This window comes from Anabas testudineus, chromosome 9 (assembly GCF_900324465.2).
Source record: "Anabas testudineus chromosome 9, fAnaTes1.2, whole genome shotgun sequence".
Classification (NCBI taxonomy): domain Eukaryota; kingdom Metazoa; phylum Chordata; class Actinopteri; order Anabantiformes; family Anabantidae; genus Anabas; species Anabas testudineus.
In genome coordinates, this window is record NC_046618.1 from 2,782,707 (window position 1) to 2,807,404 (window position 24,698).

The window sequence follows — 24,698 nt, forward strand, 5'->3', positions numbered from 1 at the left end:
ATATTCACAACAATTGTCTTTGGAAGACAAAAGTTGACCTTGTCTTCTTCCATGGTGCTTATGGTGGCAAGTGGCAAAATTATTGCAGGCCAAACAGCGTACAGAGAGAAGCTCTCAAAGTGCAACACACAGCAGAGATTCTGTAGTTTAGCAGTGGTAATAGTGGCTTTGAGGCTTCCTTTCATTTGTGTAAGAGTCCCAGAGTGGGAGCAGGTGACGCCTCACATGAGATGTACATGGTAGAATCAGACCATAGAAATATGTTATTTAAAAAATAATGAGGAAAATGCATAGACAGCAGATGTTTGTAGATGTACAGTGGAAATATTAAACAAACCAGTGATAGTAATGATGAAAATATTCTGCTGCTCCCAGCATGTGCTATGGACGTCATCTGACACTGCAGTAATAGTCTAGTCTTCTCTGTCTGGCCGGACCCATACTAGTCGTATCCCCCATCTGTTCTTTGTCCTGTGTATAAATACACTTACTGTCCACTTTATTAGGTACAATAAGATGTAATCCAATACAGCAGCTCTGCCATGACCTTATTTAAATAAATGAGGGAGCCAAAATGTTATTTGCCATTCTACATGGAGCTGCTGGAGAAAGGTAGGTCCTAGAGGGCCCTATTTCATTTGTACCAACAGGAAGAAGTACAGTGTCTTGCAACTTTCCTTTCTTGTTAACACTGAAACATTAAAATATGTGGAACCTGAGCCATGCAGGGTAAATGACTGGGCATTTGCAATGGCCACTTTGTGTGCATGAACAAACAGAACTTTATTCTCAATCTCAATCAAAAGCTGAGAGCACTTGGAAATGTGTGTTTTTTTCATTAAGGTGATTAAAAAACAAATACACAAATACAACTCTAGGATAGAGCTATGCAAGACAGAAAAAAATGACTCATACACCGGTCATCATAAGTTCAATCCAGTGCAAGAACGACCAGTGGAAAAAGGAGGTGAGATGGGATGAGCCATCAGGCGGTTTTCATTATTGTCAAACACATTTTAATATAGCCTATATGCCTCACCTATATAATGAAATGTGTGTTTTGTCTTTCGTACCGAATCATCTAGTGCAAACATGTTTTCTGCCTGTGAAATCCACTGTTATGATAAAAGCAATGCATTTAAAAATAGGTTCTATTGTTTAAGTGTTTTCCCAGCCTAATCAGCATGTAGTGTGAAAACACAAATGAATCATTGGCCTGGAAGGTGCTAGACTAGTAGGTGAAAAAAGATTCTATGCGGAAACAGAGGAGAAAGATGTATGTGAAAATCAGCATAGACAGAGAAAGCAATGACTTCGTAGAAAGTTGAATTCTGAAGTGGTAAACGTTATATTTAGCAGCTCTCTTTCACATTGCCACATTGTCTTAGCATGGTTTCTAGCTTGAGCGTAGTCAAGTCTGCATGTCTGTGCGCATTATCAACAAGTGTGAAGTGAACATATGTTCAAAGTGTGTAAGTCACGGACACACCTCGTCACCTCTATGCAGATGCTGGGCCCCTGTAGATCTGTCAGTCGCGGCACATTGTTCCTGTTTTCTTGGAAGCTTGGGCTTCAAAATTTGGCGAGGTCATCAAGTGAACCAGCTTTGTGCCAATTTGCTCAGTTTGGGCTGCCAAGGCACAGATGGGAACAGACAGTCAGGTGTGGTTTAATAGCTACAACGAACGCCAGGAGAGGATGAGAGAGAGATGTGCAAGCAGCAGTTCTTAAGAAGTCAGGTGGAGGGAAGTACAAAGAGTATACTACCAGTATTAAAAGTTTATACATGATTTAAAAAGGACAATTGATTTACTTAGTTAGCAGTAGTTAGATGTGGAGTGTGTAGTGATGCAGTGACTTTATGCAGATTTTCAAAAATCCGTGTTATATAGTGTAAATTATTATATTATACAGTTTACTTAATTTAATTCTACTTAGAATGTCTAGTTTTAATTTCAAAACAAATGTAAAACTACACAATACCTCAAAGTTCAGACTTTTAGGTATTTTAATTTGACATGATGAATTGAACTAATGAAATGCTGAGAGTTTGCTCAACACAAGTAATAAAGACTTCTTGGAATGCATTGTTTTGGTCAAATTAAGTTAATATTAAGTCAAATTGACTTAAAATTTTAATTTTATTGAGTTCACTGTATTGTGCTGATACACATGCATTTGCAAAACATATAAAACAACACTGAACTAACTACTCTACCTCATCCTAAGTGCATTTAACTCGTACTTTCGAGGCAGCAGGGAACTTAGTTTCTACGTTGAACAAAGTTAAAATGACTTACAATTCAGTGTCTAGTTAAAATTGCCAGCGACATGCATATTTTAATGAGGATGGCACAGAAAATGACACTGTGAGACACCTTAGATCTCTTGGAAAAACTCTTACGAGGTCGGCAATCAATAGCATCGACTGTGCAAAAAAAGCTCACTTTCTGGCTTGAAGTCTGAGACCAAAAATGGAATTTGTAGACACTGATGCATGGGTATCAGAGTTTTTAGCTAACTGCCTTTTGCTGCCAATTAAAGCTGAAAACCTTTAATGTTGCCTTAAGAGCGGGGGAGGGTGGGTTATGGGTTTGCAGTGTAGAGATCACATGAAAAAATAATTAAGCTGGGAAAAAAAGAAGAGTAAGAATTTCTTACTTAAGCAGGGATAAGCAAACCTATATCATCACCATGGCTGGAGGCCTCAAAGAATGACTGATGTTGTATAGGGGAGCGGGTGTCACCCTGTTATCAGGGTTGATCCATGTCTTTGTGGAAGGAAGGAAATGCAGACAGGAGCAAAGCGTAGGTTGCAATGAACCCAGCTGTCTGAGCTGCTGACTGACAAGCCCGTCCAGTTCTGACAAGTCAGCCCAGAGCATCGACTTAATGATGGTGCAAAGACAGTATAGAGGACGGGAGAGGTCAGAGGCTGCACCCCGATGAGGAAGATAGCCTCGAAACAAATGACGGCAAAGAGAGAAAGATACTGATGGATATGATAGATATAAAAGGCAGATTGAAATGCTGTAAGAATACATGTGATTAAAACTAAGGCAATGCAGACTGAATACTGTAACATCCCACTGTGTAACTGTAGTGATGACCCCCTGACCTCTCTATACTTAATTAGTTATCAGGTAAGTGATCTCAGGCTCTCTAGTGTTTCAGTCACCACTATCTGTTGTAGCAGGGCAAACATACATATAAGGAGGATAATGGCAGATTGTGGCTTAATTTGAAGTCAGACTTTTAAAAAACACATTATTCCACTTGTGAATGAAAGGTTAGCCATTAGCCATAAGCAGTATTAGACACTCTGTCTCAATTCAGTACTTAGAGTACAGAGAGTGTTGCTGTTGAAGCCTTAATAGGTCTGGTATGGCCAGTGGTTTAGGTTGCTAATGTTAGGTAATTAACAAACTTTAAATAGATTTTGCTGGCTGTGTAACTGACAGTCATTTGTTCTGCCACTATTAGGCTGTATTCAGAGTGGGATACCATGGGATAACACAGGCAGGTGTACTACCACAGTAAGAGTCTTCTTGGAAATGTTGCACATGCACTTCAAATGTCATTTGGGTTATTAGGAGCTATTACCAGTTTATGCAATAGAGCAGAGGTTCATGAAACAATGTTGTCTGTTTAACATGGTTGTTTTAGACATTCAAATTCTCATATGTGTTGTTGTGCAGAAAAAAATGCACCAAAACATATGAATGACTATCGAATGACTAGGCAATTTAAGAAAGGTAAAAAAAAAAATAAATAAAATGGTCAGGTTGTGAAAAGTATTCAAATGGTAATTACAGTATGCAGTTTTACAATGGTTACAGTTTGTCAGAGTGGATTTATTGTGTACCATGAGGCAGACCAGCTCATTCAGCAGGGTCTGATCAACAAATCTTAGGGGAAACAATATGCATACACTCACCGGCCACTGTGGGCACACTCAGAAGCACTAAGCATTCTCTCCGCAACCTTGTTTGCATTTCAAGTAGCTGAGTAGAAACTACAAAGAACTGCAGAGTGTAGGTGCATCATCAGAAAAGAAAATTATCTTCTTCACCACCCACAAGACTGTATAATGGCCGTGGCAACAGCTGCCAAAAAATCTTCAGGCGCCATATGGTCTCCCAATATTTGTTAAGCTAACATGATGAGCTGTGCCGTGATCAGATGACAGAGCGAGGCGGAAGAATTCCAGCTATTAGCGTGCACCAGACTGTCTTGGTTTCTTAGTCTTGCATCAAATCCCATTATATAAACAGGCCTGGGGGTTAATAGGGAGAAAATGTCTCTCAAGCTGTATCGCTACATAACCCTGTGTATCTTGTCTTATACTGAATATGTATATTGAAGGAAAATGTTTTATGAAAAAATTAAATACATGGAATCAATAACATATGTTCAGCTGATATTCAAGTGATTTCACAACGGAATATATTACAACATCTACATTTCTTATGGTTGAGCTTGGACTGTAAGGAAAATATCTTAGGGGGTCAATTACCATTACTCTTTTCATATTTGGACCAAAAATTATATTAGTTATTAATTTTATGGAAACTCTGATCCAGCCAGACATTTTCTGTTTGATACACTGTAGCAAGAACGTGATTGGACCATGATCATGTTGTTTAGTTGTCCCATCATTTTAAGCACAAAGAACACAACTCGAAAAGTCTAATATATATATTAATATATATGATAGATATGTTTGTACGTCTGCATGAACCTCTGCTGAAAACTTTCTCCCCGTTACCAGGGCAATTACAAGAACGCTGTAACCCAAACTCCATTAGGTCATATACGCTTGCACGTAGAGGCGTGGGGGTCACATCTCATTTGCATACTAAGCTCTTACACAGGGCCTGAAACCGCTCTTTGAGACAGACCAGAGGAGGCGATTTATACGGTTTTTCGGCATGAAAATTAACAGGCACATTCTAGAAACCTTCAGGACCAACGTACTTTAGCATGAAAAACATAATAGGGGACCTTTAACTCATATAAATATTAAACTATAAACATATAGAGCATGACCCTAGCTTAGCCAAGCTATGTTTCATAAATGTGGACATGAGATTGACATTTTGCTTCCAAAAAACGGAAACATCAGAAACCAGTCGGTGTCTTTAAATGATGATTGCCTCGGATCTCTCAAAGGATAACACTGATGGATTTTCTATGTTTTTATATTATATTAAGGATCTGATTTTAGCTTTGAAAGAAACTGAGAACCACTATAAGTTATTACTGAGCTCTATCTATAAATACATTAAAACGACTGTAAAAAGCTTTTTTCAACCTTTAGAACAGTCCTTTCAAAAAATCCTGGGGTGACATTTGTTGTGAAAAAGAAATGTCACCCGGCATTACAGTTTGTAATTAACAATGAAAGTCTATGGCACAGACAAAATCTGACTGTGAATGCTACAGTGAGTAGACACATTGGTGGTTTAATCTTTTTGTGGGATTTGCTGATAATAAAATGAAGAAAGTTGCTAGAATTATCCTTTTAATATGTGAATGCTAATCAGGCTCTAAAGTAATTGGTGTTTCTATGGTCTCTGAACTTTCTGCAGCCCATCTCAAGCTCCTAATTTATTTATTTTGTGTTCTTGTCTTTCCTTCACATATACTATATATCATCTCATGCTGTAGTTGATGGAGCTTGGGACAAGTGGAGCGAATGGACACTATGCAACAGCCAATGTGAGAGGCAGCGGAGCAGGGAATGCAACTCCCCAGCACCCAGACACCGTGGCAAGATGTGTGAAGGGAACAGTGAGGCCACTGAGAACTGCACAGATGGACTGTGTACCCAAAGTAAGGCCTTTCCCCGTGTTAGGCATTATCATCATCATCATTATCATCACCATCATCATCATCATTGTATATAAACCCATGTTAATATGGCTAATCATCACAAGCATGCTTGAAGAGGAGGTGTGGTTTGGAGTGATACAGATGCACAGAGCATGATAATGTCAGCGCACTTTCTCCTGTGTGTCGTTCACCGTGTGTCATATCTATCACAGGGTAGAAAGTGCAGATGTTCACTCTTGACTGATGCTTGATGTCTGGAATGACACATCAAGCATGACACATGCATGACCCAAACAGTGCAGTGTCATTGCACTGTTTGGGTCATGCACTTGCAATGTCAAAGATGTGTTGAGTGTTTTACTCACTAGCATTAGCTAAATAAATAATCACAACAGTATAATATTGATCTATGGATTTAATAAAACATATAATATGAAAGAGTCCAGTTTTCATCCCACGTTACACAATATTATTTAAAAGTTGCATTAATGTCTTGTGACCTTTAATGATTCTTTAATTCTTTAAACTTTATTTAACCTGGTAAATCTCATTGAGGTTTATAACCTTATTTTTAAGGTAAGGATGACAGCAGTTCGAGATGACAGCAATACATTTCAAAGACTGCAATCCAAGATGAAACTACTAAAACCTGCTTTAACCAGTAAGATTCAATAAAAATTAAAGAAACAAACAAAGAAAACACAAAATATAAGTCTTGGCAATTCCGTATATGCTGGTTTCTCTACCTTTCAAATATGGCACAAAGTTGTTTTGAAGAAAAGGAAATACCACTCAACACCAAATATTGTTTTGATTATTAAAAAGACTGATGCTGGAAAAATATAGATCTACTGAACTACTACATCATAAGAAAGCCATCAAGAGAAGCTAATGTGTGCATAGTCCTGCCAAGTGTATCATTACAGATTGTCCAGCAGACGTTGTAAAGCAGTGTTCACACCATTGTGTTTGTGCATGCTCATCATTGTAGTTTAGGCTATGTGGGGCATTAAGCCTGCACTGCTCAGACCTCTGCAGTGCGCTGAACAGAACAGAACCAGGACAAAAGTTCACATGTTTTAAACTTTGGGCATAGCCCATAGCACAGCCAATCAGTGTGGACCACTGAATGGTTAAAATAGTAATTAGCCAACTTGTTGATGAAGATGGTTGGTCCTCCAGCTGACGTTACATTGAAACTGAGTGATGGGAACTGGACTTCTTTCTTGATAGATCTAAACATTTCACTATGCGTCCAAGTCGCTTCTTCATTCTCAGGAGAGTTGGTAGAAGACCTCAAATTTATCCTCCAGGTTGGTTTCGCTTCCCATCTGGACTCAATAGGCTCATCATGTTGACAATGGAAGGGAGTGCGTGTCTGTGTGTGGATGTAATAGTCCCTTACTACAGTACCCTCATTAAACTGGATTGTTAATTGTGGCCTTTCCTGGTGATGTGTGACGTGGTCCTGATTTCACACAAGAAGCTATGTGGTTGGGTAGTGATATTTTTCAACACAATTAGCCTGCTTCTGTCTCGGAATTTGCCAAACGTGTGCAACAAAACACTACCTTCATATCAAGACCAGACAAAGACAGGCATTAAAGTTTATTTAACTGGTGAAATATTAGCGTTTATGCAGTTAAAACGTTCTTTGAGTCTCAAAAAAAACATACTATTTTACATTAGCATTGAAGCCGAGGTGGCACCGTTTTTTACAGCACTTTCAGAGGGTAAATTCTGCACTGCACATCAGCAAGGGAAGCGCACCACCACATCCTAATTATCCTTTGATAATGTTAACACACATTTACAGTACATCGTAATTCTTTACCTACCAAAACTGCACTTTTTGTTGTGTTATATATACAACACTGTATTCAAATGTATGTTTTTTGTTTAGTTTAGTTGGATTTTTAATCACTGAGACTGTAGCAAAGACTACATTTAGTTTCTTTAGTTGATTAGCTTGATATGGGAGGGCTTCAAGAGTCATAATGCACAAAACACAACAACATCATTTTATCTCTCTTCACTGTAGCAGGTTATCGTTAATGTTTAATTTATTATACTGTAGTTGGCTCAACTTATGAGGTCATTTACTACTATACAGACCACAAATACAAGCCTGACGTTTAGTTCATAAGAATTAATATAACAGTCCCAATACTGTTAAAAATACTGAAAAAAAAACTACCGTAATGTGCTTTTGCTCTTAAATCAGTCAAACTTGCTGTAGGACTTGTGGTAGGAGATGATGGCCCACACATGCATTTCCAACCCTTTGAGCAGTTTCCACCTCATCACCTTTATCTATGGTGATATGAGGACACTAATGATGTCTGTGGCCATTATCAGCTACTGTATGTCATCTACGAGCACAGTCAGCAGAAGAGTTTCTGTCTACCCTGGGTGTTGGATCTGCGACCACACTTGCTAGTCACTTCACACCCGCTCGGACTTTAATCACCACTTTCTCTCCTCTTTGTCTCATTCTATCTCTCTGTCTTTGCAGATCGAAAGCTGCTACATGACGTTAAACCTCAAAGTGAGTCTTCCTCTGTGGATTTCTTTCATCTTCAACTCCCAGTCCCCACCTGCCACTAATATGTAATGCCCCGAAATCTGGGAGCAAGAGATGATATATTCTAAGTATAAGTTTAAGGTTAGCAGAGAAAGGAATGGCTGTCATTTGCATTCTGTTGGCACCTACACTGGAAACTGAAACATCACTTATCATCATTTAGATCACCTTGATCTAAGTAGCTCCTGTTTTTAACCCAGCCAGTGCTCATTACGCATCCATGTCATTATTCAGTGCTTGACTTTTATGACAACTGTGACACCACAGCTGTGTTTCTACTTTGAGCCAGGAGATATATTGGTTGTGACAAGTGAGCATGTGCTGCGTTGTGGCGGATTAATGGGTTGTAATCATTGCAAACAAGCTAATTTGACCAATTTACAGTGCTGTCCTCAAATTCCTGTGGTGGCTTTCAATCACTCGCCGGAGTTCGCCTGGCTAAGTGGTTGTCAGGAGCCGCCTTGTGTGTTTATATTAGTTCGTCCACATTAGCGTAGAAGTCATGCCTACTGCCTTCTTTGCAGACTTCAAGGTAAACCTTGAATGACTGAATGGGCAGTGCATTAAGCTGCTATCTGTTTCGTATTCACTGGGCTAGGAGTGCTCTTAATCAATTTTCCTCTCACTGGTCCTCGCATCCATTTGTGACCAGCAGCTACACAACGTGGGCTCTGATTTGGTTGACTGTGAGAAATCCATCATAGTAGTTATTGGATGTAGACTAGTGGGTCTAAAGGCAGTTAGGCTAATCACCCTCCATGTTAGCAGCTTGAGTGTGATATGTAACAGTTTAGAGTAACGGCTGGACATGTCCATTGAATCTTATCTGTTGTGCATAATGTAGCATAAAGAGATGAGACAGATGGTCTGCTCCGTCTTACCACTTCCCATCCTTCTCGTTTCATTTTCATGCCGGAGTCAGTGTAACACATTGTAACTCTTGCCTGTGTTTGCCCTTGAATGTCTCCATAATGACGATATTGTCTTCACTGCTTTCTCCCTCTGACTGTGTCTGAGTCTTTATTGATATAACAAAGACAGGGCTCTTTTATGTGCATAAAGGGCATTTTCATTTTTTTGGCCAAAAATCTGCCTTCATTTCAGGAAAAAAAAGACTCATTTGTGGGATAAATGTCAGATAAATGCATTTAGATACTGTTCATTCATATAGTGACCTTTACTCACCTCAGTGGCAAGTGGAACTCTAAATTAATTAGGCTTATATTAGAGGCATGCCTTTATTTCTAATGTCCAGGTAATGCAAACTTAAATTCTGTAAAATCTTCATTTCCACAGCACTAATTCCTTGAGTACAGCAAAAGTCAGGTCAGGTGGTCCACTTTGATTTTACCCCTGAGCCATTTAAAACACTGTAAATTAAACACTTCCTCCAAAACATTCATATTTAAGTCATACCTTCTTTTTGTAGATTGGCTTTTAATGTGAAACAAATATGAGGAAATATTGGTTAAAAGCAATGCCCTCCTATAGTAAAGCCTCGCTAATGATGGATCTTTCTTAAAAAGCATCAAAATTGATGCAGAACCAGAACTCACATTTCTCTTCCTTGTCTAAACCACACCACAGATTTTGTAATGTTTGCTTTTAAACAGTGCGTCACTTAAGGCAGTTTATCAAGAAACAACACAACCTTTTCAGTAGCATTGTATTGAATCAGTGTTGTGGAATTGTACATTATACAACATTTCTTTCAATGTGGCCTTCATTTATTTTATTTTTTTTGGCCCCAGCTATTAGTTGACTTTGACTTAAACATTGTGTTTTGAATGAGTCTTTGCACTGCCTCTCATTTCTCGTGCCTTGCGTGTTCCAGGCATGGAGAGCTCCAACGATGTAGCTCTGTACTCGGGTCTCGGAGCTGGCATCATCGCCGTGGCGATCCTCGTAGTTGCCGTCATGCTTTACAGGAAGAACCGCAGCGAATACGGTGTGGATGTCATCGACTCCTCTGCGCTCACTGGGGGTTTCCAGTCTTTCAACTTCAAGACCACCAGACAAGGTAAGAGAGAGCGCCATCAGCTCCACGCTGATATGCATCGGGGGCCACAGGGCCAAAAGGCATCATCAAAGACCTGGGCGACAGGGCAACCCCTGTGATTGATGGCATTCGTTTGCATCGAGCAGTGTGGTGTGCAGCCTCCCTATCTGCTTAGGATTTATGCCTCCATAATCAGTGAAAGGACCTGTCCTTCTGTTTTGACATACTTGCTCCTCTGTTATTGTGAAGCAGAGATAATCAATCTCTGATAGACACCGGCACCACTCCACCCCCTCCCAGCAGACCACACATTTGACTGTCAGGCAACCAATCTCCTCCATCAGATTACACTGGCCTAAGCCACTGATGGATAAATGTGAGGTATGGAACAGTGAACATCAATTCAATCTTTGTTGTGCACAGCAATAACTTCTGTTGGTTGTGTGAGTGCTGCTGTCCTGGCCTGCCTTGCTACAGGCATTCATATTACTGTCACTGACACTTCTGGGTTAGTGCAAGTCATAGCTATTGTGGCGACGGGTGATCCATCCTCACCACCTCAGTGACAGTGCCATGAGAAGCCTGCACTGAGCCCCCAGCTCCCCTAAGGCCTAGAGCCGGTCAAACCCCACCCATGATCACACGTTGGGTAGATCGGAGGGCTGGGAGGGGTACGAGCTGGGTCTATGTTCAGCATGTCATCAATTCTATTTAAATAGGCCACCTTTCCTCGTAGCCTGCCTGCTGTGCCCTCCACCGGCCACAATCACTCCTTCCCATTTTCCTCTCTATCAACCAGGCTGAGCCTCTCCGCAAAATTAAGAACATTTGCTCTGCTCCGTTCTTCTTTACCATCCTTTCATAAACATAGCAGGTAATTAAAGGCATCCTGTGTCCGGGGGGCACCTCTAAGTGCATGTTTAATTGCAAATCAGTAGTTTTTTCATGTCTTACGATCACCAGAAAAAGAAAAAAATAACCATTAAATACATAAAGAAGTTCTTAAATGCTTTCGGATAGCTCTCTGCTGCCGGAGCAGCTGTATGGCAGAGTGCTGAATGAGTCTTTCGACCTGACCCTGTCTTTCTGCATTACTTCTCCTTCTGAGTGATTTTTAATCAGAGGCCCAATTCCAAACCTATCCCTCAAGGTATTCAACCTGAGGTACATTTCATTAACTTCTCTCATCTCACCACTGCCATTCCATTTTCGCCGCGCCATTCTTAAAGATGCACACTCAAGCGATAATCAGATCATTCTCCACTCGACCGGAGGGGAGAAAATTTAGCAGTGATCGAATGTCAGCTACAGAGGGGTAATGTCCACCAGGCTGCGGCTCCAGCAGAGAGTTGGAAAATCCGCAGTTGCCTATATTCCTTCTCTGTCACACTGACTGTTATGAAATGACAAATGCATCTTCTCATGTTTTATATTGCTGTATATTATTATGGAATATTATCTTTATAGCAATTACCTGAAAATGTCACCATTGTGCGCACAGACTACCTGTGCTACATCAAAAATGTTGCAGGTTTAATGACAGCAAAGATATTAATAAAGAATTCTGAAATGAAATCTTTATACTATAATGATTAGTAAAAATGTGTTCAATATCAAATTATTCACTGACTGACAAAGCAGAAAAAGGAAATCTCAGTCAAATTCATCTACTTCATCACATTACATCCTGAAGTCATATTTTTGTGCAGCTATAATAACAATAATTTCACCATGGATAAATAAAGTTGTAATAATAAAATATGTCAAATAATGATACAGAAAGTAATTTTCATTCATAGTCTGTGGTGGTAATTTTATACCAACCACAAATTAGATTTATTTGAAAATAGGTTTATGTAAAAATAATGATTAGAATCACATGACCTATCCTCTTTAATAAAGTGAATCAGATACTGGAAGTCTATATATTCTGTCATTTAATATGACTAGAATTCTGTTGGAAGACAAAAACAACAGGAAAAGTTGAGTTGTTGAAGAACAAGTCAAAACCGGCACACTGCAAAACGCTCATCACAAATCATGCCCCCAGTAATTAACGATTTCCCTAAAAATAAACCAACATTAGCCTCCTGCCTTGCACCCCTCGCCAGGCAACAGCTGGGCAGCAAGGACTCAGTGACTTCGCCGTTATCTTGGCATGGTTCGTCCGGGGGCAGCGTGTGTCTTAGTGTGCCAGATCGATGCGGCCCGCTCCCTGCTTTGTTGGCAGCGTCGTCACATCTAATGGCCACAGATGAAGACACCCTCCACAGGCTGTTGGGTCCACACTGGAAGCTGCAGGTCTCCCCTCATTTACAGAGCAGCCACCTAGTCACCCTCCTGGCACTCCCTCCTGTCCTTCAGGAGGACAACGAGGTGTCCAGAGGAGCTGACTCCAGCAGATGGATTATGGAGATCAAGCTGTGTGTGTGCTTGGTAATTAAATCTAACGCTATGACCATGGCTCTGAGCCCTGGACCTCCTGCCCAGGTTGTGTTCCCTTACCTCTCATGCACTGGTCGCCTGCCCAGACATGCTGTTTTAATTGGTGCTGGACCTTTACTGGTCAGCTGCAGGAAATTGCCAAAGAAGGAGCCCAGAGATGTGACTCTTAAACTGATTTAACTGGATTAGTGTTACCTGGGGTCATCCATGAATTTATATTCATTCAGAAGATTAAAGGTGATTTTAATCTCAAATTTCTGTGTGCTATTTTTTGCATAATATTGTGCTGCAGACAGAAAACACCTCATAATATTTGATCCATCCAAACTGAGGGGCACGTTTTCTTTACCTTTTTCTTTTTTCCTATTTTTTGCAATTAAGGAATTCTGTACAAACCTTTTAAACCATTTATTTGATTACTTTTGCCTTGCTAAATCAAAAAAGAAAAAGACTGAAAACTATAATACAATCTTGATCCTATTTAGTTGTGCTGTATCTGGGACACCAGTGCATTTCATTATCCCATGTGAGTGTTGTTCAGGAAACACAGAGGTTGGTCCTTGGTTCAATAATAAAATTAGTTCTCAACATACTGTGAGTCTCATGCAAGTCAGGCTGTGAGGTGATTGTCTTGTGCTACCTGTCCGTCTCTGCAGGCAACCCACTGCTTCTCAACTCCTCCATGCAGCCCGACTTAACAGTGGGACGGACGTACAGCACTCCCCTCTGCTTCCAGGACAGTGCAGACAAAGACTTGTTCGACCCCCTGCCCGACATAAAGGTCAAAGTTCAGAGCTCCTTTATGGTTTCGCTAGGTGTGGCCGAACGGGCAGAATTCCACGCTAAAGCTGCTGCCGAGACCTTCCCAAGGGACCTTAGCCGGGACTACTGCAGCACCATGGACAGGCGCAAGAAGGGCCTGCTCACCCTCAATGGGCCTTTCAACATCTGTAAAGAGCAGCTGAGGACGACTGGCGTGTTTGGCCACCCTGGAGGACGGCTAGTGGTGCCAAACACCGGTGAGCTTCACAGCAAATAGAGAAGCACTGTCTCGGTCATACTTAGTGTTGCTAATGTGTGTAAAACACATCACGCACCTAGTTTCCATAGTGACAAGCTGCAGCAACTTCTCATTATAGAAGCCGTCATAAGTGTTTAGCATTACGTGCATCTACACCATAAAGTCTCACAGCACCATAAACATCTAACAGTTACCAGCAGGTTTTCTTTACTTCCATGCTGTTTGCCACTGTTGTAAATCCTGTGCTGCAAAGTACACTTTTCCTTTTGTCAGCACACCAAAAAAGTAGTCCAGTGAACTTTTCTCTGCTCTAGAAGCTGGTATTCTCTGTCTAAAACACATTCAAATCAGTGGCTTACAAGAAGGGAGTCAATAACCTCTTAACCTCATAATAATAGTGTACTCCAGTAATAGAGTCTCCATTATTTTTGTGTTCTACCAGAGTGTCTTAACAATTACGCAAGGACACTTAACGTATTAAATATCAGAATGTGAAAAGACAAAATAGGTAAAACAAAGCAAAGGTTAAATGAAATGAAACTGAAATTTCCAGTTTCCATTCTGAGTTTAAAAGGGTCGTTGCCCTCAGTGTAAAAAAAGTCTTTGGTTGCTTTGAGTTATGAGAGCAGGTCTTTTGGCTGTATAATATATACTGACAGATATTGTATATAATGCACTCAAGTTAGTCTGTGGTTTCCCAGTTATTTTTAGTCCATATCAGTTAGTCTAGCAATCCTACTCCAGACGTGCACTTCAAAATGTCAAGTGGACATTCAGTTTAGTTTTGAAAACCATTTACTGCATGGGTTGACTCTGAAACTATCAACATCTTCCAAGTAAATGATGATTCTTAAGTGATGATTGCAATCCACTTTCCTTCCCACTTTTAAAATCCAAAAACAACATAGTTCAGTCTGTAGTTTAGTTCAGTTTCGTTCAACTGATTTATACCTGCCAGAAACCATTGTCATAAATCACTAATCTACTGTAATTCCAGCTACTAATGTACTAATAAATGAAGAAACCCCAAAATTGTTTCGTTGAATTCTAATGTACTGTAGGCTAAAGTGTAATTACAGACATCCAGCTTGCATAAACAAATGCAGGTGCAGTCAGTCTACAATGATGCTTTGAGAAATACGTGCAAAGACTTCAGTAGAAAATGTTCTAAACTTGTCAGATCAAAAAAGGATATCAGCTACTTAGTTTACCAGGAGTTACTCAGGATGTTCCTGTGTCTCTGTTGGTTTCCTCTGGCTACTCTGGATTACTCCCTCAGTTCAAAGACACGCAGTTAGGGTTAATTGGGAATTCTAAATTGCCCGTAGGTGATTATTTGTCTGTCTCTGAATATCAGCCAAATGATTGACTGGCGACCTGTCCAGGGTGTACCCTGCCTCTTATCCAATCACAGCTGGGATTAACTCTCGCACCTGCCTGACATTAACAGGAAAAGTGGTGAAGATAAGGGTTCAGTTTCAGTGGAAGGACACATAACGTGCATCATGAAAACCACTAGGATGTGTTAATGTTGTGGCTCATGGATGTAAATTTATAAGAAAAAAGAGTGGAAGAGGAGAAGGACAATATCAATGGGAAAAGTTTTTTTATGAGCTTTTTATTATTGTTTTGGAACTTCTTGCCCCTGTAGGAGGTTCCCTTTAAGTTCAGGTCCTCTACCAGACTCCAGGGAGCTTGAGAGTCCTGCGCAGTATCTTTTGAGTTTGTTTCTGGAAGTCCCACAGGATCTCAGCTTTATCAATATCAACCAACTTTTGAGGTGGAATTTTCCAGCCTCTCCTCAGCACAGATGTTTCTGTATATTTGAAAAAAGCTGCTTTGTCAGGCTCTATTTTCAAAATCAAGTGGGTCATTTTACCATTGTTATACTCAGGTTAGCCTGAAACATGTCTTAATGAATGAGTAATGTTGCTGGGAACCAAAACTCTCACCCCCTAAACCAAAGGACAGTTTTCAAATTAATAGATTTTCTTTCCGAACGTAATTGTGGATTGATTCTTTTGCCTTTACTAAACTAAGTGTTTCTACCATAATATGGATTTGTGCAGTAGTTGTGGTAGCACTAATAGGGCTGTTGACAACTGATGGTATAAAGCACACGAAGAGGGCAAGAAATGTCACAAATTAGCTGTTGATAATATCAGTCAGTGACTTGAAAACCATTCTAGGTGATTATTTCCTAAATCTAGTGCGAGAATGCCATGAGTGTAGCCAAAGCAAATCTAAAATAGAATAAAATAGAATGAAATAATAGAATTTAAAAGCTATTCTGGGTTATTTTACATGCATACATTCCTGTTGACTACAAATCCCCATATTAGTTCAGTCACAATTATAATGTCTTCAATATTAATGTACAGCATTAAAATAATAAAAATAAAGAAAAAAGACTGAAGGAGAAGGTGTGTCTATAGTTGACTAAAATAAAATGGTAGAGGAAAGAAAGAGGTCACAGCAATCAGGGAATACTGTTTCCATTTCAGTCTGTACATGGTCGGCAACAATGCTAAGTTGGGGGGTAAGTTTCAAAGTAACATTCACATGGAAGGCCAGACCCAAGGTTTCCCAGCAGAACATTGCCCAAAGCATCCCACTGTCTCCTCCATCTTGCCTTCTTCTCATAGTGCACCCTGGTGCATATGTGTTCCCCATGTAAGAAACTCATGCTGCCAAATAACAGGTGCCGTAATAAAGAGATAATCTGTGTTATTCACCTGTCCTGTCAGTGGTCATAATGTTATGCCTGATCAGTGTATACTATTAGCTGCTTAGATCTATAAGTACCATTGCCAAGGCAGGTAGCTGTTTGTTATTCCTCCTCATCCTTTCAGACTCACTCTCAGGCAAACAGGGGTCGGGCTGTCATCATGTCCCGCTAACACAATGGAGCAATAGGGGGAGTGCATGGACTGTTACAGTTGTCTTGAGGTCAAAAGTCCTCACGATCCATCGCGCCTGAAGCCCTCTTCTGTGGTCCTCTAAATGTGGTGATGGTCCTTGGCCAGCGTAGAGAAGTGAAGTAAAATCAGCCTGCTGCAGTCGGCTTTCAGGCTGAGGGTCTGAGTGGAAGAGTCACTGCTGCTCAAGTGCAGCACTCACACGGCCTGTCTGCAGGGACTGCTGTTCATTAGACTGACTAGCCGGCCATACGTAACACTTCACTGCAGATTACTGAAGCTTTCTCATCACCTTAGTGATATGGAAGCAAGCTAGCATAACTCTGTACACTAAACTTTTAAATTCAGTCTCCTAAAGAGAGACTTTTTCAATCACCTCTCCAGACACATGCATCAAATTATTACAGCTGAATAAGAACAGAACATGAATCTGTGAACACATACACAGTACTGCAAACAGTAGCACCCAACCAATGCAAAACATGCTGTAAGCCACACACAACACAAAAGAAGCTCAGAGGGGACACTATAAACTAATGAGGTTGACAGCATGCCCTGGAAAAAAACAGTTCAGTCTAACACTACAGGCCTGCAATTAATCCTGCATTCATGAAAGTTATAATAACTTAAAGTTTGATTTAAATGCATGCTCATGGTGCTGAGCATGCATTTAATGCTCAGCATTTTGTTATATTGACAGATGTTGCAATCAGTTTGTCCACCCTATTTATATCAGTGAGCAAACAGAATAAACTGCATCATTTTAACTCAGCACTCAGGTGTCCTTGGTCTAACTAGGTTCTTGCCAGGTCCTACTTACCTGCTATAAAAGCTCTCAGGCTGATTAGACTGACCCTTACCTTTGAAAACTGAAGGTGTTCCCCTTTGATGCTACACACATATTCAGTGGTTGTTGACCATATTGGTTGAAAATCTTTCATTTATTACTCACTGTATGTAGATATGCAGGTCATGTTTTACCAACAGCGCCCCACAGAGTGTTTATTCAATGAAAGCCAATCGGTTCTAATGCACATTTCAAAGTCAGTATTATAATATACTAACTGTCCAATACAGCTGCCGAAACCCCAATGATGCCTTTAGTGGGTAAAGCATGGCTGCTACATGCTCTCTGCTCTTCAATGTGAATGCTTTGCAATTCATGCAGGAACAGATAAATAAATAGTGTCACGCAACTGTGGTGGGGTGGGCAGTGATGCACTGTTGACACTTGTTGACAAAAAAATAAAAATCTTTGCTTTCTTCTTAAAAGATGCTGCATGATCAGATGATCAGTAGTTCACTGGCTGGGAGGTCACAGTAAATAGATTGTTTTCTAGATCAAAAGTGACCAATGTAGACATGGTGTTTACATTGTACTTCAACCAGATATTGATTCAGCAATTTATTTCCATATTTGTCTTATTCAGATTGAAAGCTGACCTTGATTAAGATAAATTTGATTAGTTGATGTGATTCTTTGTTGTTGTATCTCGTAGTTCTAAGGCTTGCTTCATGCTATATGCTAGTTTGATAAAAAACCTTATTAAGAATACCAACAAACATAGGTGGAAAATTGTTATGGTAGAATAACAACCTATCAGTACAGTTACAATTTCTAGATCCTGCTGGACAAATTGTGCTTTGAAAGGTTTTGCCAATCTTTGTTAGGCATATTTGGAATGGTCAGTTGTAGATTTATTTGCTGAAATGCTTTTTTTCCTCCTCCTTGTACACTTTGATAGTGATGTAACTGGTGACAAATTGCTGAGAGCAGAATGAATTAACTTCATACCAGAATCTATGTTTATGCTCAAGATGATCAGTCACAAAACCACATCGGCAACAGCAACATCGCTGCAGTGAGCCAAACATTCAGTTCTAAAAATGCTGTGTCTGTGACTCTGTTAGAGTTCATAATTTATCACATTTGAGCTTTAAAATCATCTGCAGTAGAATAGAAATGATTTTTTCTATATCAAGACGAATTAAGTTGCTCTGCGTATCGTGGTAAATTAAAAACTAAATATTTTTCAACCTTTAAGATTCAGGGTCAACAATTCTATTTGTGTAACACATATTCAGTGTAAGTTTTATTGATTTGCATAAGACACAAAAGGGTAACTAAGAAGGAAACAGAAAAAAGCCATCTTTTTAAAGAAATTAAAAGAGAAGCTTGAAAAATAAAGGGTGACATTTATTTTGCAGATCAAAATACCCTAAAGTTTAATTAAGAATAATGCAAAACTTAGTTTTTAAGCTTAATATAAAAGTGAGATTAGATGGCACCTGTGCAGATTAGTTAGTTTAACTATATTTAGTCAGGAAATGTCAAAATGTGATTCTATAAAAAAGAAGTGAGAACAAATTGCATACACAGTACAAAAGATCACACCAAGATCACTCTCCCAGAGGAATGAATGTTTCTGACTTCAAATCGTGTTGCAGTTCAGTTCCAGTAGCGGAGTACCAGAAACCAGTCTTCCCCAGGTCACAGTAGGCATGAGGAACTTTTGAAGCTAGTCTCTTTTGTGAGCTCATGTTGTGGTTTTCAGCTCTGAACTCAACTAAGGATGTTAAATTGTCTCAGCAGCTTAGATAACACAGGCATGCTGATGCCAGCGATGACCTCTGGCCTTCTCATATAACTCACATTGAAGAGTACGATAACTGTCTGTGGTAATGAACTGCATGGCGTTGTGGTAAAAAGTGTCCAGTGGTTTAAGGCTTTAAGCTCTTTAAAGCACTAAATGTGAAGTGAGGGGATTGCTACTGCAGAAAGAATTCAGAATTGAAGTGAAGTAGCTCCATCATAGCCTATATGTGCTTGACAGCCTATATAGACACCATTTATTTATTTATTTATTAATATTATATTATAATTTTTTATATTCAATAAAGAAAGGTGACAAATTTCCATTTGTTTAAAATCAAATTTTGGGGAAAACCATCATAGTATAAAGAATACACCACCAGATGCAGCACTATAAGAGTGTTAAAGCCATTTATGTTTCTGTAATCTGGTATTGCCGTAATACAAAGAACACTGAACAGCTAGCATACTTATACCATACTGATACTGACTCACAGGAAGTGCGGTAAGGCAATGAGCTATGTACATATCGAGGGCTAAACAAAGATTTCTGATAACTCCCAATCAAAACCATAGCAATTCAGTCCTGTGCAAATTTGAACCATTTTAGTAAAACATGTCTTCAAGCAAACAAAGTATATTATGAATATATATAAGTGTATTCATAATATAATCAGTGTTTGTATTTGCCAAAATAAGTATTTTTCTTTGTAAAATAAAATATTTATTTTTATATTTCTGCTAAATGTCATTTAGATACCAACTTAAGCTTTACATTTTTTAATATCCTAGAGTTTATGGAAGTAAAATGAAGCTCTCAAAAATCTCTCTGTAACCCCTGTGTGTAAAACACTGTGTAAGCCCTTAGTTTGCCCTACGCTGTCAGTTCCGCTGAAGCTGTGTCTGTTGACACATTTGTGTGTGTTTTCCAGGGGTCAGCCTGCTGGTGCCACACAGAGCCGTGGCTGAAAATATGTCCTGGGAGATGCACGTGTTGATCAATCGGGGAGAGGCAAGGTGAGGCCAGAGTTTACCCAAATATCATTTCACACATCTATCTGTCTGCCAGTCTCGCTCTATCTTATCATCCATCTCCCCGGACTCTCCATTCTCCGTCCTCACTGTCCTGTTCCTCTCTAATTATTTACCTTCCTAGGTTACTTCCCTCACAGCTGCAGCAGTTATTCAGTCGGCGCTCAGCAGGACCTTCACTTCTCAGCACTTCTTTAGAAGTACTGCTGAAGCAGATTATACAGTTACAAGTTTAAGACGCTCTAACATTGGGAGGCTTAATTACCACAGAATTCGATCCAAGTACACTGATGTTCTTCTTTTAGCTGGTTAGTGTTTAATTAGCCTGTGTTGTCATGCCTAATTCAACATTTTCTTTACACACACACAAAAAAAAAACAAGATTTCCACGCTTTAAAGATAAATGAGGGGATTTATTATGAGTGTCTTTAGAAGCTGTAATAGGACGGCAGGACAGGCTGCTGTAGAATGCTTGTTCCTTCTTCATGGATTTTCTTTCATGCTATTCACTCAGTCCTTTACTTCCAGTGTGATTAATTAATTACTGTATTAGAGCAATTGAACATTCATTGACCAGGTAAACATTTATATCACCGATGCTTCCAGCTTCAAATGAGTTTGATAAATGAACAGACTTTGAGTGACTGAATAAATGTAGCATGAAGCTAATGGAAGGGGTACTGTAATTAACTTAAAGAATATACTGTACATGCTCAATGCATTGTGGTCCCAGTCTCTTCCAGTCTCAATGCATTCTGAGTGCAATGCATCATTTGTATAAGATGTACACTCAAAACATTTGGGCTTTAGGTTTAAACATTAAATGTTTGTATGAGATGATCTTAACTCTAGCATGACGATAGACAGGGAATCTGAGAAAAGAAAGAGAAACAATCAGAAAAGCAATCACTGGGTATAGCCAGTACAAGCATTTAGAATGTCATGAAAAAGAAAGAAACCAATGGTGTACCGAGCACATGGCTGACGAAGTGTTATGTGTATTATATTCAGAGGCGGTACTAATGTTTTGCCTAAGCTATTTAAATTGTGTGAGGGATCCGAAACACCTCCTAATATAATTCACTCGGCTACGACTCCACCAGGCACCATGACCTCTACAATAAACATATAGTAGAATTATCACTTTTCTGCCAGTTCCCACTGACAAACTCAGACATTATAGCCTTGTAAAAGTACAATTCATAGCAGAGCTGCTGTATTGGTTTGCATTAGATTGTACAGGTTTCATTTATTTTCAGATGCCTTCACTGTACAGCAGAGACAAATGAATTTGACTTGTGGTTCGACTACTGCTGGAGTAGCAGCTGCACTTGCTATAGCCTAATAGAGTGATCTTACTCAGGGCTGACGCAAATGCAGAACAGATACAGTTATGGCATATTACTCATCAGTTTATCAGTTTAATATTATAGAAGATTATGTTGCACTTATTATCAAGAATATTTTATCACCCAGCCTTTAGTCATGTACAAACTGACACTTAAAAATCAAAGCAACTGCAATAAACAGAGTTTTATTCTATGTTATGTGAATTCTATTTGATCTGATGTGTGATCTCAAAGCTGTTTTAATATTTTTTTTTTTTATTTTTTTTTTTTGCTTGAGTTATTGTTCCAATACAAACTGCATGTGACTCCACACTATCAACCAAATGTTTGAATTGTATCATTGTTATAGTTGTTCTTTTGTACATTTATAATGACTGTATTACTTTCTTTGTGAAGAAAATAATTTTTCATGTTATAGTCCACAACTACAACAGCCACGTACCTACAATCTCAAAAATGACAGGACAGGACAGTGGAGCAGCAAACACAGCTGCAGACTTCTTCTTTCCTTCCCTCACTGATGCAGTATTATAAATGAAACAGTTGGCTGCTTCACACACATCTGTATGTTTCTGTTGCTCCCCCACACTCTCCCCTGTCTCTTTTATTGTTTCTTTTGGATGTGTCAGTTTTTCGACATTGAGCCACCGGCCTATTTATTTATGTATTTGTTTTATTAAATCACTTTGACACACCAAATTCTACTGGGCTCTGAGCACTTTTGAAACATAAATGACCTGCATCCTGTACTGTAACCGAACCTCTCGCCAGATCTGCTGCTGAAAGACAGCTAATGCTACATCATGTATACAGTGACAACAGTTTGTCATAAATGATGATATGATCTCCATCTAAGTCCAGAGTATTAACAAATATGATGTACCTAAAATAATAACACCAACAAATTCTCTCTCCCCATTCTCATTATTTTTGTGATATTTTATTATGCTGAAGAATTATTTTCATACACTTGGTAATTCAACTTTCCCTCAATCACTTCAAGCTGACCAGGCTCTGATGCAGCAAAGCAGACCCAAATCATGATGTTTCCTCCACCGTACTTTACGATTGGGATGATGTTTTCATGTTGATAATGTTGCCCTTTTTATGCCAAATGTGTGTTCTTCCCAAATAGTTTAATATAGTTTCATCAGTCCACAAAACATTTTGCCAATACTGCTGTGCAGTGTCAGTGTGCTCTTTGGCAAACTTCAGACATGCAGCAATGTTCTTTTAATAATCAGTAGCTTCCTTCGTGGTGTCCTGCCATAGACACTCTGCTAGTTTAATGTTTTACCTACTGTAGACTCATGAACACAGATGTTAACCAGTTCTTCAAATCTTTAGCTGTCTCTCTGGGTTGCTTCTTTACCTTATTGATGTTGTGCTCTTGGGGTCATTTTGACTGGCCGTAGCAGTAGTTATAGCAATAAAATACAGGCCATTAAATATGGTCATTTCCAACACAGTGATCCCAGATATTGACCTTTAAATAAACAAATAAATAAATAAATGCACTGCGCAGTAGAGCAGGTACACATACAGAGCGTAGCTGTGTCACCCTCGCCATGGCCATCCGCTCGTCTTGCTGTGTTTACCAGCAGGCTGTGTGACAGATGGTCTCAGCAAGCACCACAACCTATCTCCTCATTCACTATAGGAGTCCTCTAGGTGTCATGATATGGCTGTTCATTTCCAGAAGCCCCTCACAGGTGGTAGTCTGGGCTTTGATGTCCCAGCTGCTGTGAAGAAACTCAAACTCACCCCGGGTGGGAGGAGGAGGGGAGGGGTGCTCTGCAATAGAGTCCTTCATTTAGCCAACTGACTCGCAGGAAGCAAAGTCAAACCTCCAATCCTCTAATCTCTTTTTTGTCCCTGCTACTCTGCCGAGAGTCAATATGTAGTTATGTACTCCACTCGGTGTCAACAATGTGGATCTCTCTGGGAGAGAGTCACGACCCAGGAAGCTTGTTTAAACGATGATGAATGCGGTGATGAATGTAGCGCGGTGCTCTGCTGATGGACATGCACGGCGGAATAGGAGGCGCCGATGCCTCCTGAGGCCTTTCATCTTGGCAGTATGCACATTATATATTCCGATCACAGCTAAGGCAATGACCCTTAGATGGACTGTGAGTCTCTCCAGGGGGGCTTATTGCACACTCGTCCCCTGCGGAGAGCCACAAGAGTTTCCAGTTTCCTATGAAGTGTCAGTGTTTACTCGCACCGCTCCGCTTGAGCAAAGTCACAAAAGAAAAGAGACCCCACAGACTGCACACATTAGCAGTAAAAAGGCCTCGACAGGGCACTGAAATAATGAAATGCAAACAGTGGCGGAGAGAGTGAGCTGTGCCAGTCATGTCAGTTTTTGTATTTGAGGTCAGTTTCAAAAGAAGTTTGTTCAGTTTTGTTTCAGTTTTCCTTTTTAGAGAAATATGACACATGTTTTTACTGATCTCCAAGAATACAGATCAGATCTTAGTGCTCTTTATTCTCAGCATGGCAACAGATATGACACACAGCACATACAGATGCTAACTCGATACTCAAGTAACAAAAAAAAAAAGTAGTCTACTAGATGTAGAAGTACCACTTCAGATTCTTTACTTAAAATAATACTGTAAGTAAGTAAGTACTGTACAAACTGTTAAACCCGTACCTGTAGCCTATCCTTACTTGATATAATAACACTACCTGGTGGTTTTAATGTCTGCAGCTACACAGATGCACTGTGTGTTGTTGACACATGTCAGTAATAGCCAGCATTAAAATTCAACACTTTGTGTTGTTGTGTTATTACTATTGACTGCTGATTGATGTAATGAGTCACTTTAAAACTCATGCAGACTGTAGCTGTTTTACTCTAAGTAGGAGTCTATACTGTCCCAGTCAGATGTGTAAAATACTTCCACGGTCAGCTGC

The 24,698-nt window shown here is 39.7% G+C and overlaps 1 protein-coding gene across 2 annotated transcripts in view; it reads left to right on the forward strand.

The window, feature by feature from the left end:
* unc5db (unc-5 netrin receptor Db) overlaps positions 1-24,698 on the forward strand; it is a 174,883-nt gene that overhangs the window by 119,916 nt on the left and 30,269 nt on the right. For both annotated transcript variants that reach the window (XM_026343481.1, XM_026343480.1), the window contains 5 exons: positions 5,671-5,835; positions 8,351-8,383; positions 10,254-10,439; positions 13,520-13,882; positions 20,328-20,412. In XM_026343481.1, coding sequence (XP_026199266.1) covers positions 5,671-5,835; positions 8,351-8,383; positions 10,254-10,439; positions 13,520-13,882; positions 20,328-20,412 — 832 coding nt within the window. The remainder of the gene's footprint in view (positions 1-5,670; positions 5,836-8,350; positions 8,384-10,253; positions 10,440-13,519; positions 13,883-20,327; positions 20,413-24,698) is intronic.